General features: G+C 36.9%; 1 protein-coding gene across 1 annotated transcript in view; it reads right to left on the bottom strand.

Annotated features, from left to right (window-relative positions):
• LOC149784717 (uncharacterized) overlaps positions 1 to 20578 on the bottom strand; it is a 172569-nt gene that overhangs the window by 37131 nt on the left and 114860 nt on the right. Inside the window, exons 20-24 of the mRNA XM_089933038.1 lie at positions 11331 to 11514; positions 9441 to 9512; positions 6413 to 6672; positions 5049 to 5325; positions 2445 to 2530 (exon numbers count right to left, since the gene is read on the bottom strand). Of these exons, the coding sequence (XP_089789164.1) occupies positions 2445 to 2530; positions 5049 to 5325; positions 6413 to 6672; positions 9441 to 9512; positions 11331 to 11514 (879 nt within the window). The remainder of the gene's footprint in view (positions 1 to 2444; positions 2531 to 5048; positions 5326 to 6412; positions 6673 to 9440; positions 9513 to 11330; positions 11515 to 20578) is intronic.

Below are 20578 nucleotides of genomic sequence, written 5' to 3'. Positions count from 1 at the left end.
GCAGAAAACTAACGTCGGGAAGACTTGGATAAACAATATCGTGAAAGATAATGAAACAATTCTGTAGAAGTGGAAAGGTGAAATGGACGGAGAAAGGAAGATTGTTTGAGCCAGGAGACGTTTGTATCCTGATTTGAAACACAAGAAAAAGCAAAAATTTTGTCAGTTGAACTGGGATATGACGACTTTACCGCAAGTAACGGATGGTTGCACAGATTTCAAGTGCGACACAGTATCAAGTATTCTGTCATTAGCGGCGAATCAGCTGATGTTAATAATGAAGTTGTCGAAGATTGGAACAAAAGACTAAATGATATATGCAGGGGATATGACAGCAAGGATATTTTTAATGTGATGAGACTGGTTTGTTTTTTAGACTTACCAACAAAGTGACGTGATGTGAACTGTAACATAATTATAAAGACAGTTTTATAACTGTATCAATGGTTATTCATAGCATTCTTTTGCAAATGATGACAAAGTTTGTTTTACATTTATTTCACATCATGCATGTGATTTTTTAATTAAAATATTAAATATTTAAAATTAAATGTACTTGTGACTTTTTTCATATGTATTTACTATTCGCATTTGTCATCCCCCTCTAGAAAGGCCACCCGCATTATAAGGCCACTTTCCTGCTGCATTAGGGGTGGCCTTATAAGAGGGGGATTACTGTACTCTCTCTTTATCTCTCTCTCTCTAAACGTACAAATAATCCAACATGAACCATTAACAAGCAATTGCATCATCCATTCAAAAGTTAATTGTATTAGTTTTTCTTCTAAGGTCATACTTTTAACAGTCTCCTTATAATTTGTTTGAAGCAATATTACAGACTAACACATTACATATAAGCCAATACAAGCAGCCAAATAGTTTTTTTTAACCAAATGGCAGTTAATTTACTGCCTGTCATAAAATTGTGTACTACCATCGGTTTCATTGTACTTCGTCCTAGAACACATTTATCCAAATTCAAGGAGGATAAATGATTAATCTTCTTTCTAATAAGTTACAATTGAACTTTAAGTGATTTCTTTCATTGCAGCAAAGCTAAAACCATCAATATTCGCAATTACCCTCTGACTTTGTAATCCAGATAATGCATTTGTCTCAGCCAGTATACTAATTTCTTTGTTATGAAAGAATGCCTTGGATTATAATGTGTTCTCCAGCTATGTTGTGGCAAAGGAGGGCAGATTTAAAAAAACAAATGTAAACCCTGTCACGAAAGGATTATTCACTTTTGCAGTCTTCGCCATCACGTGATTAGAAGTCACAAATGTAATCCTAATGGATGTGCTGTATTCCAGTCAAGGGAATTGTCTCCATTTTTCATTAAAGTTAGGTCTACAGTTACTCTTTTGTGTTCGGCTTCTTCACTTTTTTTGCTAATGATTCTTAGTGCACGCTGTTTTAAGTTGGAGATCACTTTCTAGTGCAACAAACATTGAAACCTGACATCCTGCTGAGCTCGATGGAAATCGCGTGAGAGCTCGCGAGATTAGGGAACCTACTCAGTCATAAAATTGCCTATGCTAGTCTGGTTCCCTGTTTCTGATGCTCCCTGCGTTGCATTCCGCTATATGAATAGAGCAGTGTAACGCAGGGAGCAAACAAAGCAGGGAACCAGTCACTGCGTATGCAGCGTGGGAACCCTGTTTAAGGTCTCATGGCTTGATTTACGAAGCTTTAAAGACAGAGAGATATTGAGTATCTATTGTTCCTTGAAGAATTTCTGGCTGTTAAAATTGCTTTATATAGAGCTGGCCTTCATACGGTAAACAAACAATTAATTTTAAGGCATCTTCTTTCATTTATTAAACATAATCTGCAGCGCCCAGATACCATGAACGTTTTGCTCAGATTCAGTGACATCCGTATCTTGACTAAATTACACAAATTACATCAGATGGTTGTAGTGATTGGTATACTGGCTGCATTGCATTAATTAGGTATGAACTACTTACATCTACTGACTGTAGTGGATGGTACAGTGGCTACCTTGCATTAATTAGATATGAACCATTTACATAAACCGAATCTAGTGTATTGTACAGTGGCTGCATTGCATTCGCTATATATGGACTAATTACATATACTGACTGTAGTGGGTGGTACATAGTCCAATTATTGGAATGAGATATTGATTACACACATCTTCTGCCTGTAGTGGGTTGTGTACTGTCTGCAGTTTATGAATCAGATATGACAATGATTTTATGAATCAGATATTGGTATGGACTACTTGTATATTAAGATTGTAGTGGGTGGTTTACTATATGCATTATATGAATCAGATGAGAACTTCTTATATCTTCTGACAGTAGTGGTTTGTATACTGTCTGCATTTTATGAATTATATATGGACAATTTACATCTTCTAACTGTAGTCGGTGGTATACTGTTGGCATTGTACGAATCTGATAAGAACTACTTACATCTGCCTGTTCCATTTGTGTTGATGACTCTGGAGTGACATGTTCTATTCGTTCATCTCTCCCCATGACATCTATGGTTTTATCTGCTACATACAAAATAAAATGGTGATAGCCTCAGCAATACCTTCATTGCCGTGAATTTAAAAAGGATATTAATTAAAACCTGCAGCAAAAAATTATGAAAGGCACACTTAGCGTTATGTGGCAATAGACTGAATTCCACCAACAAAGCAAACCGTAAAATGGTCCTTTTGGTGATATTTGATTCAATCAGAAAGATATTGCCACCTTTTTAAATTCACTATCAGAATGGCCAATGGTTGTTAGTCTACGAAACCATAGAGAAATGATCAAGATTTTTAAAATGCATGTTATAAGGCAGAACTACACTGAGCTGACAATCGGGGTTCACGTTAGACATCGGTGTGCTTTACACACACTGAAATATGGTACATCATGTACATTAAAAGTAACAAATGGCTGAATTCAAACGAGAACACGATGGGTACAAAGATATGTGAACTTTTCATTAATTATTTTGACAGCACTGTGTGGATGCATTTTTCTTATGGGCCATCAATATTTTTGTTTTGCAAAATCTGTGCAAAAATGCACCACAGATCGAACATTTGATCAGTCACAAACTGTTTAGCACTGAGACAGGAAACGCAAATCCTTTTCTTTTCCATCACAAATTTTCCACTCTGTCACATTTGTGTTTATAAATGCATATGCAGATTGCTTACAACATTTCTAGAAGACCAAACAGTTAGTTTCCCTAAAAGGAATAAACCCCGTTTTACATAAATGTCCCCAAATTAACTAAAAGACAGAGACCTGGATAGGTGTTCATTGCAAGGCGTACAAAGATGGAATACTATTTTGACTTTTTCGACAGATGGGATACTACTTTCGTCTTTTGGACAGGTATTCATGTCAATATTCGAAGATGGGATACTATTTTGGCCTTCTGCACAAGTACTCATGTCAGAGTGTTTGTAGATAGGATGCAACTTTTGGCCTTTAGGTGCGTTGTATATGTTAATTTGTTTATCAAAAAAAACAACAAAAAAAAAACACCGAGACTGGTCCAGTTAAACCTTCAAGAAATATTCAATATTCCATTTGAACAAAAGTGTTATCATATTGAGCACAATGAAAACACATAATGTATCCAGTTAGTTACGATCTGGAATCTGTCATGAGTATGAGAAAGTATGTTTCTTTACCTAATATAGTTTACACTGAAAGTATAAATAGTTTATACTGAAGGCATAACTATCACCATGTTTCAGGTTCTACAGAGGAACCACCCCTGATCAATTCACCAGTCTTATTCAGCAGATATTAATTGATAAATCAACACACGTATTGTTTTAAGTGATTCTTACACTTGATTTTGGACAAACACTATAGGAATGGAAAGGTCAATAATGATTTATCCATTCTTCTAAGAAAGAACAAAATTTTAACACTATGATTATCAAATATTTGCATTGGCTTCGATAATGTGTGATTGTGAAGTTATGATTTTAAAGGTAGCTTTCAAATTTTTAGCCATATCGCTACAATGTCAGCAGTGTGGTAGTTTGTAGTGATGTCTAGCACTGTGGCATCATGCTGCAGACATGTAAATTCATGTCTGACATAGTCACATTATCAAGACTCCAGGCCAACCAGTTCTACCATTAAACTCTTAATACTGAATGCCAAAAGGGGCAACTATAGTGCCATCTTTAAACACAAACACACACACTTATACACACAACTCCATCATTGTCTTCAAAGATGCATGCAAACAAAATATAGTTTACTTATTGTGTGTTTTATCTAATGACCTTGTCGGACAGAATCAAAACACGTGCTCTTCTTTGCTGATATATAGCTGATATATAAATAATATGGCTGCCAGTAGTTGATATTGGAACAGTTATTGACACAAATTTTCTCTTTTAAATGGTTTATATTACTCAGTTATGTAAATTATGATACATGATCTCTATGCATGTCTTGAATACAGTATGACATGATCTCCTTGATAGACTACATGTCTTGAGTACAGTATGACATGATCTCCATGATAGACTTCATATCTTGAGTACAGTATGACATGAACTGCATAATAGACTTCATGTCTTGAGTACAGTATGACATGATTTGCATGATATATTGATGTCTTGAGTACAGTATGACGTGATCTCCTTGATATATTGCATGTCTTGAGTACAGTATCATAAATGATCTCCTTGACAGATTGCATGTCTTGAGTACAGTATGACATGATCTGCATCATAGATTGCATGGATTGAGTACAATATGATAAATGATCTTTATGATGGACATCATGTCTTGAATAAGTATGAGATATGATATATATGACAGAATTGCATGTCTCGAGAGACCATTTTCTGCTAGCAGATTTAGGATGGTCTTCTGTCAAGATGAGTTCCTTGCAGTTCAAATGATTGTGACACTAAAATCATTATTATTAAGATCAAATGTGCAATTACCAAACATGTCACGTTACATCATTATTCTCACGCTGAACAGATGGATTTAAATAGAACTAAATATACACTGTAGTCTGCTTTTGTCAAAACTTACCTATGGGTTGTAATGACTGGTAATGGGATTCCCAGACATGTCCCAGAAGAATGGGATCCTCTTGAAATGCTGTTTGTCCAACAACCCAAACAATAATGTCATCAGGACCTGATGTCGGTGAGCTAGTTACAATCATGATGTCGATTTGTAGCATCCTAGCCATTGCAACAACCACGACATGGTCAGCCCATTCACTATCTCTGACCATTCGCGTACAGTAGGCTTCAAACGACTCATTGTAGAGGAAACTATCCAAATGTATGGTGCCTTCATATGCCTGAGGGGATCAGAAACATTTAGGTAATTAATAGGTTAGTTAGCAAATATCGATATTAAATTATCATAATAAGACAAGGATGCTGATCTTTTATTAGCCAACCTCTGAGTAACCCACTGTGTTCTGTGTGGGTCAGATGAAAACATCATTTTAATGTAAAGTCATTAAATATTTTTCTTATTTGCAAAATCATGTACTTACATGAAATTACAATGGAAAGATTGGTTATCAACGGCATGGTGTATTGCCTGAGCATCCTGAAAATACATTGTTCAGTAAGTTTCACACTAAAAGAGTACAATTTCAGCGACTCACATAAAAATCTGGTATAGAATAATACAGGGTCAGTACTACATTGTACTGGGATCAGCCCAGGTGCCTAACAGAATTGAATCTTATATCCTTTAATATTTGCATTTCATATATTTTAAGAAATTAGTTTTTTCAGTCCAGTACTTCACAGATACAGCAGAAATACAAAAGTATTTTCAGATTGTATACATCTCTGTCTACCTAGAAGCCCTGAGCGGCTGAGTGGTCTAAAGTGCTCTCAGTTCTGGATCACTGCTATATCACCTTTGTCTGCGTGGGTTCAAGTCTCAGGCTCGGTGAACGTGGGTATGTGAGAAACCTTGCCAGTAGCTTCTCGGTGGTTCTTCCTGGGGTTTTCCAGGGTTCTTCCTCCACCAGTCATACTGGCTGCAATGTATAGCCTATCTTGTGCTGAAAAATAGCATCAAACCCTACAACAACAACAACAACAACTCTCTCTCTACTGTATGTAAGATGTATATGTATACATATATATACACATACACACATACATATGGGAGTGCTATTTTTGTATATATCTATTTCATGGATAAATTTCCGTGAGACGATAGATACAGTTACAAAAGAAGCGACTTGCTTAGGATCACCTATAATGTTTACAGTTTCTTTTAATCAAGCCATTCATGTGCATCTGGGAAAAGGTCAAAAAAATTAAAATGTCCTTTCAGTTTCCCCATTGTGGTTCATCCGGCAAAATATCGAAAAATGCTCTTCATATTCCTTGTTGGCTTAGACAGCATACAATGTTACTTACCTGTAGCACTCTATTATTCTTCATGAAGGCAACTACTTCCTGGCGTAGCTGTTGTGGTGATTTTTGTACAACACAATTTAATCGCCGAAGCTGACTGGAGACAGCCTCAAAAAAACAATTCCCATCAGCAGGAGTTTCACCATGAAGCTCCAGCCCCACTGACAGGCAGTTTTCTTCCAGTGTAGACTGGCTGGAAGAAGCAGCTTGATATGACTTGTGTAGAATCTGGCACAACAATTTTGGGTCTGAACAAGGCACTCCTGCAAACAGAATTGTAAATAATCATGCATATTAGAATCTGGCACAACAACTTTGGGTCTGAACAATGGACTACTGCAAACACAACTGTACATATTCTTCCACCACTAGAATCTGACACAATAATTTAGGGTCTGAACATGTGCTAACTCGTTTGATCTTGATTACACAGAAACATAAGCTTCTATAGTTAAACTTCAAAATGATTTTACTGCAACATCACTGCAAACACCTATCATAATGTTGTATCCATAGGAACAACTACCTGTAAATTTAGTTGCCAATACAAATTTTAGGTCACTGAAGCCTAATAATCTGGCCATTGCCAATGTCAAATGGAAGACACAAATGAGGCCAGAATTAATGATATTAGGTGGAAAAATCCTAATTTTCTATAAAAGGGAAAATTCAAAAGTAATCATATAAAAAGTGGAAGGTTATTTCACTAGTATAGATCTCTTTAAATAGCTGTCAACAGTCATTATCATCACTTCAACCTCTGGCCATTCATTCAAATTCACTATCTGGAGCCTGCTAAACAATATATTGACATATTTCCTGGACTCAGAAGTTCACTATCTAGATGACATGAACCATATTTGTACAAACTGACTGGACACAAACTGACTTATAAATTCACTATACGGAAATGTGAACCATGTCTACGTTGTGCTTTGATTTAAATTGACGTTTGTATTCCCTGTCTGGATATTACTGAACCATGTCTTTACATATTGCCTTGACTCTAAATTGACTACGAAATGCGGTGTCTGGAGCTTGCAAAGCCACGTCTTTGCATATTGCATGGACTCAAATATATATGGATCTATATATTCATCATTTTCATTCTACTGACAGTTATTGTATTAATAATACCTAAACCATATCTGTATTTATGATAGTTTCACTGACATTACTTTTACTGCTGACCAAATTTCATGTATTTGTTACCGTGTACATATTTTTCCAGACATATACAATTAGTTTAAGCATACTGCACAAATACTTTATTACACTTGGCAATTATAGCATGTGAGCCACATTAATCGCATATACAGATAGTTTATTACACTGGTTAATTATGGGCTGTGAGCCACACTAATCACATGTACATATAGTTTATTACACTAGTCAATTATAGGCAGTGAGCCACACTAATCACATATACAGATAGTTTATTACACTGATAGGCTGTGAGCCACACACATATACAGGTAGTTTATTACACTGGTCAATTATAGGATGTGAGCCACACTAATCACACATACAGGTAGTTTATTACACTTGTCAGTTATAAGCTGTGAGCCACACTGATCCCATGTAGAGGTAGTTTATTACACTTGTCAATGATAGGCTGTGAGCCACACTAATCACATATACAGGTAGTTTATTACACTTGTCAATGATAGGCTGTGAACCACACTAATCAACTATACAGGTAGTTTATTACACTTGGCAATGATAGTCTGTGAGACACACTGATCACATGTACAGGAGACACATTAATCTAGGACCAATGCAATTATAAAGCAATGATGAATTAAACTGCAAGTTCTAACTATATGGTATGTGACCAGTGGTAAATGCAAAGGTCATTTTCAAGTCCAACATTATGATCCTTAAGGCCCCTCTTGCAATGTGTTGATACTTTCCAATCACCATTATGAAGTTTTAGTAGCAAATGCTATTATTTTACTTTCAATATGGAGTGCTGTTTATTTGCAGTAAAATAATATTAAATCTTGTACTTGCCATATTTTTCACTGTAATCACTGAACAGATTATTTAACGAAATGAAGCACTAAACCTGTATTGAATGAATAGCCAATTAATTTTCAAATAAAAACAGCAATAATATTCAACTGATCAAGTAACCACTTTATGGAAATGAGGATTTTAGCAATCAGCGACACATATAATATCCATAATATACTAAGAACAACTAAACCTAATGTAGTGGTATGTAAACCACACAAGGCTGACCATGAATAGAAAAATGTGATTGCAATGCAAGCTGCATAAAAACAAAAGCCCCAACTGGGCCTGATATTACTCACTGCACGTACAAAATAATTAACAGCTGACCATTTCACTAAGCAGGGTTACGAAATACTGAAAAAATCACAATTTAGGTCACTATCTCTCAAACTTGGTGACATGGTGAATAACTCATCATGCAGATTTGTAAACGCTCAGGAAAACAGAATCTTGATGACTGAGAGGGGTATGCTTATTTACAATCAATAACCTGTCTGTTGCAAGCAATATTATCTTTGCTTGCTATCAATTGAACGGTTATAGAATCGGCTGTGCCGTTTGAAAAAAGCACTCAAAGGACTGGCTGACTGTGTATGTCATGCATGCTGAATAAAACATACATAGCCTCTTATTACCAATCTCAACCCATAGGCAAGCCTTTTTTCCCATGATCCAGGATGGTCTGAACACATTTATTTTTTATTACACCCTGAATTGGTTTTGGACCAAGGATATTTGAAACCCTGCAGTGCCACCCATCATATATGCAAGATGGACAGCACACAACCCACTACAGACACAAAACCATGAAAAACTATGGAAACAATGCAATAAAATCAAATCAGACGTATTATGGACAGCACATGACCCGCAACGGAAACAGGACAATCCCATAAATCCAGATGCATGATGAACAACACACGATCTACTATGAAACCATGACAATAAAATCAGGCCATACAAACTAATTAGATGTGTGAGAAATTTAAGCCTTGAGACTGGTAAAGTTTACCTGGAAAGCTCTTTGGTTTGGCTCTCACATCATGGGCTTGAGGCAGGACCTGTTCTTGGATATTTGTGTTTCCTGAATCAAGAAAGCGATGTCTTACACACAAACCTATCTATCCAAGCAACAAGCTAGACAATGATTGACTAAAGAAATTGATGTAAGAAAGTGGTGTATTACACAACAAAGATCTATCTACCAATTCAACAAGCTCTTTAGCTACCGATTAAAGAAAGTAATGTATTACACACACAGAATTTTATATATATATGTGTGTGTGTGTGTGTGAGTGTGTGTGTGTGTGCAACAAATTAGCCAGCTATATATTGTAGAATGTGACATCCTACAATGAAGATTTAACAAGTAATTTCAGGGAATTTTTTTCCCATGCCTGCTGTGATGATGACACCAAATTATACAACAGTGAAATCGGATTGTGCCTTTGTGACATGTGTAGAGTTACTAGTCAGATATTAAAGAGAGCAATGGACAGTTTGGTGGAAAACTAAAAATACTGACTCTTCACCATGACCTTGTATATGAAACCCCCATAAAGTACACAAGGCACTCTTGAATGATAATACAGAAGTATACTAAGTTTCATCACTAAAGCTGAAATGGTCTGGAGCTATTGAATATAAATAAAAGTGTGATAGAAACAAAATTACTGACTCAAGACCATTAAGGTAGGTCACCAATGTAAGATACAACACTAAATGATGATACAGATGTGTGACGGAAAGCAAAAAACACTCATAACCATAAACAGTGGACACCAATGTACGGATAGAACACTAAATGATGATACAGACGTGAGACGGAAAACAAATTCAAGACGCATAACCATAAAAATGACATCAACGTAAGATACACCACTAAATGATGAAACAGAAGCGAAACGGAAAACAAGTTAAAGATTTATAACCATAAAGATATGACACCAATGTAAGATACAACACTAAATGATGAAACAGATGTGAGATGGAAAATAAATTAAAAACTTATAAGGATATGACACAAATGTAAGATGCAACACTAAATGATGATACTTAAGTATGATAACTTATCTATAAAATCTCTAACAGCTTTAACGTTATAGACTTGAATGGAAAGTGTGATGGAAAACATAAAACACTTGCAATTCTATACAAAATTAGCTACCATGGCTTCCCAGATGCATCATGCAAGAAGTATAATGAATGCGAAACCATGCCATAAGCTCATTTCGACTCACAATCTGGTGAGCTAACAAGGGGTTCAACTTTGCCACATATTACTCACTTGGATAGTTGATATGTCAATTTGCGAATGTGATATCACACACAAAATGAAACTGTACAATGGAAGGAAATGCTTGGAGAATATAGTTGCTAAATCATCTATACAAGATCACTTTCTCTGCATAATTGTACAATCAGCATCCTCGCTGGATATCTCCCTGACCATGGAACATTGCCGTAATTCATAATTTGAAAAATATTCATAGCTCAACCATTCAAATTCTATTGTCTAAGTTGACATGAGCAGTTACTAAAGAAATCTTTGCTCTATACTTATTTTAGCAATGATAACTACACTAGTGGATGGATTTGCATCATTTTAACAAATCTGACATACACATATACCAGTATCTTTTCTGTCAAATTTAGTTGAGTTGTCTTGAGTGGATTTTAGGATACTGTTATTTCAAGGCTTTCAGTTTTCATCAACACCAGACTTGCTTTATGGCAGATAGGCACTGCAGACAAAATCCTAATGTGCTTTATGCCAGTATTGCTTGATTGACATGTTGGTCTAATTCTATTCAGTGGTACATGAGTAGTTGTTAAAAAGTTTTTGCATTGTGAACAACGGATGATAAATGATGCATTTCAGTCAGATGAGCTACAAACCAACCTGTGCCCTGATGTTTTCCTTTGATTTGTGCTGCACGTTTTGCCTCCTCGTCTTCCAGCATTTCTTTTAAATCAGCTTGTTTGGCCAGGACCAGACATTCTTTAAACCGTCTATAGGTACGGTGGCTTCTTTTCTGGACAAGTTGTATGAGCAGTGATACGGAATCAGATGTTGTTTTCTGTTCCTATAAAATCATACAAAGGAAACAGTGTTAAATGATATAATGTCAGATGCTATCCATTGTTTCTATACAATCATATCAAGGAAACAGTGTTTAATGATGTCAGATGTTATTCTAAGCTCTTGTACAATCATACAAAGTAAACAGTGTTAATTCTTTCTCCAAATTAAATAATTTGTGAAAGCAAGATAATATAAAATAGGATGGTTTAGATAAAAACAAAAACAAAAACATTAATGGTTTCACTTGAGCATTGATTGGGGGAGACTGATATTTAGAGATTACATCAACTTTTAAGTTCTCACAGATGTGGGTCTGACCGCAAAGTAGAGTATTTGAAAAGGCTGCTATATAGCACTTAATGATTGATCCTGAACCATCATTTCTTTGAAAAGCAAGAGATAGGGTCATCATAAATCTGGTCTTCATGCCTTAATGAAGCTATCTGACAGATTTAAGGAACTTCAATTGGCTTGCATATCCAACTGTATTGGCATCTCCTCCACTCATTGTAAAGATTTTTGGTGTTGTTATTATTAGTTTAACACCATCTTACAACACACACATGGCTGCCATTTTATCTGGTGGAAGAAGAACCTGGAAAAAACTACAGAAGAATCGCCAACCCACGGGATGCTACTGGCAAACTTTTCACATATCAACGTTGGCCAAGGCCGAGACTTAAACCCTTGTGGGCAGATTCTAGATGTGGGTGGGTGGTTCTTAATGGGGGTTTCCCAGTTCTTTCCTTCACCTGTACTGGTGGCTATATAGCTGCCTAAAACTGGCATTAAACCCACAACAACAAAAACAATCGTTAATATGAGTTGAGAAGATACCAACACAGTTAGGGCTTTAATCCCATTAATTCATTAAAACTGTTTAATATCATGTCCTCATTGGGGCAATACAGGACTGTCTGTACTTCTCTTCCTCCAAGAAGAGGCAGACGGAAATCCCTCTTGATGCAGAAACAAATGACGGGTAGACTCCCTTCCATTCCTTAAAACATGAGCTGCATGAGGGGACTGTAAGAAGTATGAATTGCACTGACTGCTAATCAGTGCAATCACTTTCTTTAAAGGCAAGTATTACTTGTTGGTCTTGGTCATGGAACTATAACGTATTATACTGGCAAAACAAATGCTTAATGGCATTCATCATAATGCCCAGTGACTAGTCCCCATAGCTTGTTATCCAGCGCCTAGACCAGGAGTCCAGTGACAGAAGCCAGATGACATATACATGTCACCATGGGGACCTGCACCCAGTAATTGCACCTGGTCAGCAGTGTCCAGTACTAAGGGCCTATTTTTTCAAGGGTTTCTAGTTCTGTAGTATAATTTCCCTTGCAAATTTCTCTCTCTCTATTGTTACTTATTTTATTACTGCATACACAGGAATAACAGCAGAAGAAAAACATATCAGTACTATAACTGCAAAGTGATGCTCATTCAAATGATGACAACCAGTATCATATGTCTATGATCCACCCAAGGTAATCCAATTTAATGTTTTGTTAATTATTTTAGGAATATAGCTAAATAAACAAACAAAAAAATGTAAAATGTAATACACTTATAATCAATTTAAAGATTTGCATTTTATCTTGTCAAAAAGCTTAAGTACTTTACCAATAAAGGTAATTTTTGTCAAATTCAAAGATATTTCATGGCAACCCCTCAAATTTATAATTTTAAGTTCAGGTGAAAACGATTACCAAAAGGATAAACATAACATTCTGGAAGCAAGGGTGCTGGAACTTGTTTTGGAGTGTTAGTGATTTCCTTAAAGAGGGAAGTGTACAACATCCATAATGGGATAAGCACACTGTTTATATCAGAGAGGACCCCGAGTGGCCGAGTGGTCTAAAGCGCTCACCGTTAAGGATCACTGCCATCTCACCTCTGTGTGAGTTCGAGTCTCGGAGTCGGCTATTGTGGTTATATGAGGAAGCTTGCCAGTAGCTTCTCGTGTGTCGGTGGTTCTTTCTGGGGTTTTTCCGGATTCTTCCTCCACAATTTATACTGGCCGCCATGTATAGCAAATCTTGTGCTAAAAAATGGTGTTAAACCCTACAACAACAACAACTTACATCGGAAAGTGCCACTAATGCCAGATAGCAACTTTCTTATGCTGGGATGTGCTGTTGATCCTCTCTGGGATTAGCATATTGGTGACTGACAGACTGAAGTGCCACTATCCCTCCCTAATAACTGGTCTTCTTAAGAAATGTTTAACAATCTAGCTACAAAATATTTAAATTTGCAGGCACCTGTATTATTGGAAATGGTGTCAAGATGTAGGTCAACTCTGGAGAGGGAGCCTACATTATAAATGTTATCCTAGGTGAAAAGCTGTGCAGGTCTAGGATCAATCGACATGGTTCAAACATACCAGGAGAGCTGAAATTCAATGACTTTTCAATGACAGGTTTTCAGTTTTCAATAACTACTCACGATATCAAGTGTTCTGCTTCAGTTACTAATTTAAATACATGACCGTACTCAACGACTATTTACGATATCAAGTGTTCTGCTTCAGTTACTAATTTAAATACAAGAAACAAATATGAAACAATACATAAATAAGTGAATGTAACACCATTTTGCAGCACAAGATAGGCTATACATGGCGGCCAGTATAAATGGTGGAGGAAGCAGCCGTGAAAACCCTGGAAAGAACCACCAACCCATGAGAAGCTACCGGCAAGCTTCCCACATACCCACATTGGCCGAGGCCAAGACTAAAACCTATGTAGACAGAGGTGAGATGGCAGTGATCAGTAATGGCAACACTTTAGACCACTTGGCCACTCGGTGCCGCTAAATGTAATATGGACAGGATATGATATTTAAAATGTGTGTGTGTGATTAGGATTTTTAACTTTAACTATTTTTCAGTCATATAGCTACGATGTCTGCAGTGTGGTAGTTTCTAAAACTAACACTGATAAAACTTATGGTTTGCCAATTCAAGATATAAATGAATAAAAATGTATTAAGCTAGTCTTTTAACTTACGTTCAGTGATGCAGGTCGCTATTTCTAGATTTAAATAAATAACTAACAAATGTTAATAATGAATACCCAATAATAATTAAAATTAATAATACACATTCTTTAGGACTAAAGTTAGAAGTGACTGTACACTGGCTGCAGCTAATACTGAATGAATAGTCGAGGTAGTTGTATTTAAGCAACAGTAACATTTCTCCCTTTTTGCCAAGTGACGATCCAAAAAATCTGGCCTGCGCCACTAAACAACTGCTCTCTCGAAATGCTTGAAGCTGGTGCAGACGAATACCGTTTAGCTAATTTGGCAAAGTAGGGGAACTGAAACCTGTGAGCACTCCACCAGCTGTATATATATGTCTTCTTCTCGTGGCAACTGAAGGCTGGAAGATACAATTCGAACATCGCGTCAATGGCATCATCCAAGTGAGTTATTTCGTTGATGGTATGGACAAGTTCATCACAGACCACATAAAACAAATCCCGGAGATGTGATGTTGATGGTCCAGTGGCGTTTGTTTCAATTTCAGTTTTTCTTTTTTGGGTCCAGGGTTCCTTCTGCTTGTCAGCTAATGTAACTATGATGCATTCTGCTCTAAGCCATTCTTTGGATCTTGTCACAAGTAGGCGATGTCTGAATCGTGGATCCAAATGGTGACCAAGACAAGCTTCTTGTTGCTGGCAACATCTGCAAAGCGTATGTTTAGTGACGTCAACATATCACAGTGCATTGTCTGAATACCTTGATTTGCTTCATGCTCTCAAGCCAGCCAAATTCAGAGCTTTTTCAGCATAGAAAGAATGACAGATACTAATGTTTTGCTATCAATTACTTCCTTGTTAATGTGCTCGAATAGACCTAAAGTGTCCACAATATTGTTAATCAAGACCAAATGTTGAGCTGTTAGGCTAGGCAGTTTATAGAGAGTAGCTTAAGCCCCCAATATTTGTTTCTGTATATAACGAAACCATCATATTGCATGTAGAACTTCAGCATGTCTAGACATCCTGGACAAGTTTCTTATGGGCAATGCTAAATTTTTCCTGCTGCTCTATGAGCTGCTGTTGTGCCAGGATGGAGTGCCGGAAGTTGCTGACTATGGATTGTGAAATCGCCAAAACATCTTTGACAGCTCATTGCGACAGAAGGTCATCACTGACAACGAGCTGCATCATGTGTGCAAAACAGCTGATGCTGTCAACTTCAGCCAGACATATTGCTTTAACCATGTTTATACCTCCGAAATGCAGAAGAACATGGATCTGAGTTTTAGGAAGGTTGTATTCCTCGTGTAATTTGTCCAGTTTGCTCACCAAATATTATCCTGTATGTGATTCATCGAGAGGCATTGATGCAAAAATTACATGTTTCCGCTGAAAGTCTTTTGTCGGCCAATGTGCAGTAAGAGTCAACAAGGCTACATCAATGAATGGTTCTGACCATGCATCAGAGGTCAAACTAAGGTCAGAGTGGGCAAAAAGTAAATCACTCACCTTGCTTTGTATGTATGTCAGGTATCAAAAATGTGGCAAAGAACTTCCGTCTTGGAATATTATAGCGCGGTTCTGCCTTGGCCATCAGTAGGGCTGTCAACGGATGACCGGGTAATTGGGTACCTGACCGTAGTGAAAAACACGGGTATTGAAAATTAATGACAAGTACCCGTTCACAAAAATAATTTGTTGACAACTCTATCAAAATATCATATATCATCAGCAGTACGCTGGTCTGAGTTGCCATTCCAGTCTATATTTAGGAGTAGGACCACCCGTTATCCATCAGCGGCCCACTACTAAACGGCTGATGCACGCTAGGCTGTGCAAACGGCTTCACAGTTCAAAACAATACTAGTGTTTTATAATTTAATATTGTAATGTTTTGCTTATGTAAGTGTAAACCTCCTTTTAGTATTCAAGTTTTCAACCGAAGGTGACTTTCACCGCCATTCGCCGTGAGTAATAAATGACAAAACACACTGTGGAAGTTGATGGAAGTTTATTACTAAGTGAAACAACATGGTAATATTAATTCATTATTATTGACAAATCAAACAAAATATTATAGTACAATTTATAATAGACAATTTGAAGTACAACAGGAAAACAAATTATCTTCGTCGACAGACTATCAGCCATCTCCCATTGAGTGTGGGTAAAGTGCGAATTGGTAAAATGCAAAAAAGAGAATGTGAAATAGTGGATAAAGTGTGGTAAACAATGTGCAAAATGATGTAAAGAGTCCGTTCATTTCGTCACCCTACAACAGTCCAGGTTTATAAAAATTTGAGAGTGGGGTAACTAGGGTTGCACGTCTTTCATGTTCTAACGGGTACCCTGTTACCCTTTAAACGGCGCAACGGGTACCCAGGTGAAATTATCCGTGGTTTTTGACAGCCCTAAACATCAAATGTCAAAATCCAATGTCTTCAATGATGGAACATGGTTGCACATATACTGCCATGAGCTTTGCAATAGCTTTGTGCAAATTATTAACTCTCGGCAAATGGCTGCTTCTGGTTCAGCATGGCGTCAATAGTCAGAGCATGAGGAGTTGCTGCAGCTACTGAGGTTAACTGTGCAGCATCCTTTTCTTTTTTATCTGCCAGAAACAGGCTATGCCGATGATATGCATGCAGCGCAAGTGCTGGACAAGAATTGATGTCGTATAGTTTTTAGAATCCTTTCCACCTCTGGAAATGCATGCTTTGTAAAGTGTACAATTTGCTTTGGAATCGTAGACTGCATTTACTTTGACGTAATTCCAGGCTAAATTTGAGTGTTTCGAGTTCGAAATTATGCATAATCTTGCTAGTATATTTAATAGTGTACAATCGCTAGTCAATATTAATACTCCAATCAATTAGCTCTCTTGAAACAATGCTTTAAATGAAGTAAGATAATACTAAGTTGTCCTCGTAGCTGGATGGATGCATGCACTATGCTGAGTGTCGCGCACTGAAGCAGCTCAGCATCTGGGGTATCCAGGGGTAACGACGCTGGCACTGGCATGCCAATATCGTGCTGCATAATACTTGTATATCAGTGTTCAGCTCCTTCAGCATCCAACCGCTATTCGTTGATTAGCAGCATTGCAGTACTGGCTAAAGAACAGATTAACTATAGTGAGTCATAGTTTCGTAGTAGTTGGAAATTTCGCTAGCTATCTAATCTGCCTAGCTCTCTGCTAATGTGTATTTTGGAAGTTCAACAGCCACACAAGGCCTCATTGGCTGGTTGGCTGCTGAGATTGGGACTGATACTTTTTTGTGTGCAGACAAAAAGCAGTAGGTTACAGAAAATGTGTTAACAAGTATTTACTTTTAAGAATATATTGTCTTTCAATTAACCCCCAAAACAAATATTTGTTCCTGCAGAGGTGTTGGAAATGCTTAATCACGCATATTTGGAAGCCAATTTTGTATCTGGGACGAAGAAGATCACTTAGGCGGGAGTCCTCCGTACATATGTAATAGGTAGTCCGCAAAATTCAAAGAATCTTGCTTCAGCCACCTGCTTAGTGGGAAAATGTTTTGATCAATTAGATGTGCTGATATTTACAATGACAGAATTCAGTGGCTGAAAGAGTACATCAAAAGAACACGTTGCAAAAGATGAGCGGCAAGTCCAAAGACTTTGACTGGTGGCTTGGTGGTAAAATGCACTGATATTTACAATGACAGAATTCAGTGGCTGAATGACTCCTTGTAGTACATGTTGCCATTATGAGAGAACATCAAAATAATATGATGCAACAGCTGGACTGCAAGTTCAAAGGCTTCAACTAGTGGCTTGGTTTGATGCTCCCCACCCCCCCAGTTTAAAAAAGTGTTTTCATGTTTCTATGTTACCCCCTAAGGTACGCATGTGCGTTTCATTTTAAAATAGAATTTTGATCAAAAAATTTAAAAATTTGTGATGGGGTATTTGTTTTCCCTAGTGTACCCGGTATTCTAAATGGCTGTTCATCCATCCTGGACTTCTATTGCCCAGCCGAATTCCCTTCCCTTTTCAATTTCAAGTAACCTTTGCTAAAGGTCTCCTAGGTCCTATGTATGCTATATGTGTAGTGCTATTTTGTTTGTATGTTATAGATTTGTGTGCAAGGACATCATTGGTGTCAAATTTCCCCTCGAGTTTTCTTATATTTTGGTTTATTGTTTTAAGAGAGAGAGGGGCAAAAATTAAATGCTTCTCCCTCCTCTCATATCTAAATTAATATTTTCAGTCCTAATTTTAATCTCAATAATTTGTATTTATAATTTCAGAACTTTGCATTTAATTTAGATTTCTAATTGAAAGGGAAACAGTTGCAATTCTACTTTAGCAGAAAATAAATAAATCCTATTGTTTTAAAAGTGTGGTAATAGTGAGAAGTTTCCCGTATTTATTATTGTGGCAGACAGCCATGCCTGTTTTAAGAAACTGCATTTATTTTATTTTTGTATGCTTCTCTTAAATTGTGGCATAGGCAAATCCCCCATTGTTATTGAATTGGCCAAACAATCGCCTGTATATTATTATTTTGAGAAGTAAAGAAAAACTTTGGATTGGTTATTATTCTGTAGGTTATTAGGGTAACCATGCTTACTATGTTTTGCCCCGTCTTTGTATCCTGTTTGTCCATTTCCTATGCATTGCTTTTTCTGAGATTCTTTCACAGGCCTGTTCAATTGTATAGCGCCATGTGACTTAGCCCTGTGATGTATGTGCCTCATACTTTCCCCATGCGTAGGTTCCTTGTCCTTCTATATAACAATTGAATGTTAAAGGAGCATTCTCAGTTTATTGGTTTCCAGCCAGTGTTTTTTAATAGATTATAATTCCTGGATTTTGTTAGAGTAATTTTTCGGGTGAGGGGTGAAGTGAAGGCTTCAGCCCATGCACTGACAGAACATACCCCTTTTTGGGCAGTAAACCGAAGCCATACCCCATCCCCCTTATTTTTCAATTTGTTATTACTATTAGGTATCTTCTAAGTGTTAGTTATCCATGTTAGCCTTCATTTTTCTTTTCAAGGGACACGATTTTTTTATATTTACAGTGACTGAATTCAGAGACAGAAAGACCCAAGATGTACATGTGGTCATTTATAAAAATACATCTAATAAACAAACTTAGCTTTCATTTCCGAGTGTAGCGGAATAAGTTGTGCAAGTGACCACATAATCGAGACAATGTTGAGACTTAGACAAAATGCCATTCGCAAATTTGGATAAGCATTTTGGGGTTAAATGGCAAACTGACGAAGATTGTAATGAGATTCAGAAGAGTACTAAATGTTGCTAGAACTGATAGTTTGGATGGGACACTAGCTAAGTGTAAGAAAGTGTTTGATGCCTAGCTTAGTGCTTGGAAAAAGACATTCTTTGGATTGACAAAATTCAGTCTCACTCTGATGGGCAAAAAAGAGCTATTTTGGTGTTATCATGAATGTAGAAATTAAACTCAATTACAACTAATAGCCCTTCTAGTTTGCATTATTATTTGGGAGGGGACTGCAATTTTGCTGGTGGGACTCCAATTTTTACCAAAACAGGGGTTCTGGACTCCTAGTTTTAAAATCCTAGAAAGACCACTGTTCCTTAATTTCCACTATTCAATTCTGATGAATGTTATGATTGAATTTATATTGTGGAAATTTGTTTACATCGGCACCGATTATATCTACCGATACCGATTATACCAATTGTTCTAATAATCTGCCCGATTATGAGTATGGTTGATTAATCAGTACAGCTTTAATTGTAACCCAGATGTTAACCATTGCCCTTTAGCTTCTATACTGTCTTATCCAGCTGCTAATCTAGTGCTTTGTACAGCTTGTTTCCTTTAATGTTTAAGGGGAACATTAATGAAACTTGCATCACCTTCAAACCTTCTTGTGAACTACAAATAGCAGATAATGTGTGACATCTGAATCCACTATCAGCAGTATTCCACTGTGCAATGGATTAAAAAGACATAAACAATTTGTTTAAATTTAAAGGTAGTGTGGTTCTAAGTATGTGAGTGTATACATAGACACACATATATTCATGTGCATTTAAGTACATG

The sequence above is a fragment of the Sinohyriopsis cumingii genome, chromosome 14 (assembly GCF_028554795.1).
Source record: "Sinohyriopsis cumingii isolate HCF-2022 chromosome 14, ASM2855479v2, whole genome shotgun sequence".
Classification (NCBI taxonomy): Eukaryota; Metazoa; Mollusca; class Bivalvia; order Unionida; family Unionidae; genus Sinohyriopsis; species Sinohyriopsis cumingii.
Note: the sequence above shows the minus strand (reverse complement) of the source record. Positions and strands in the feature narration are given on the sequence as shown.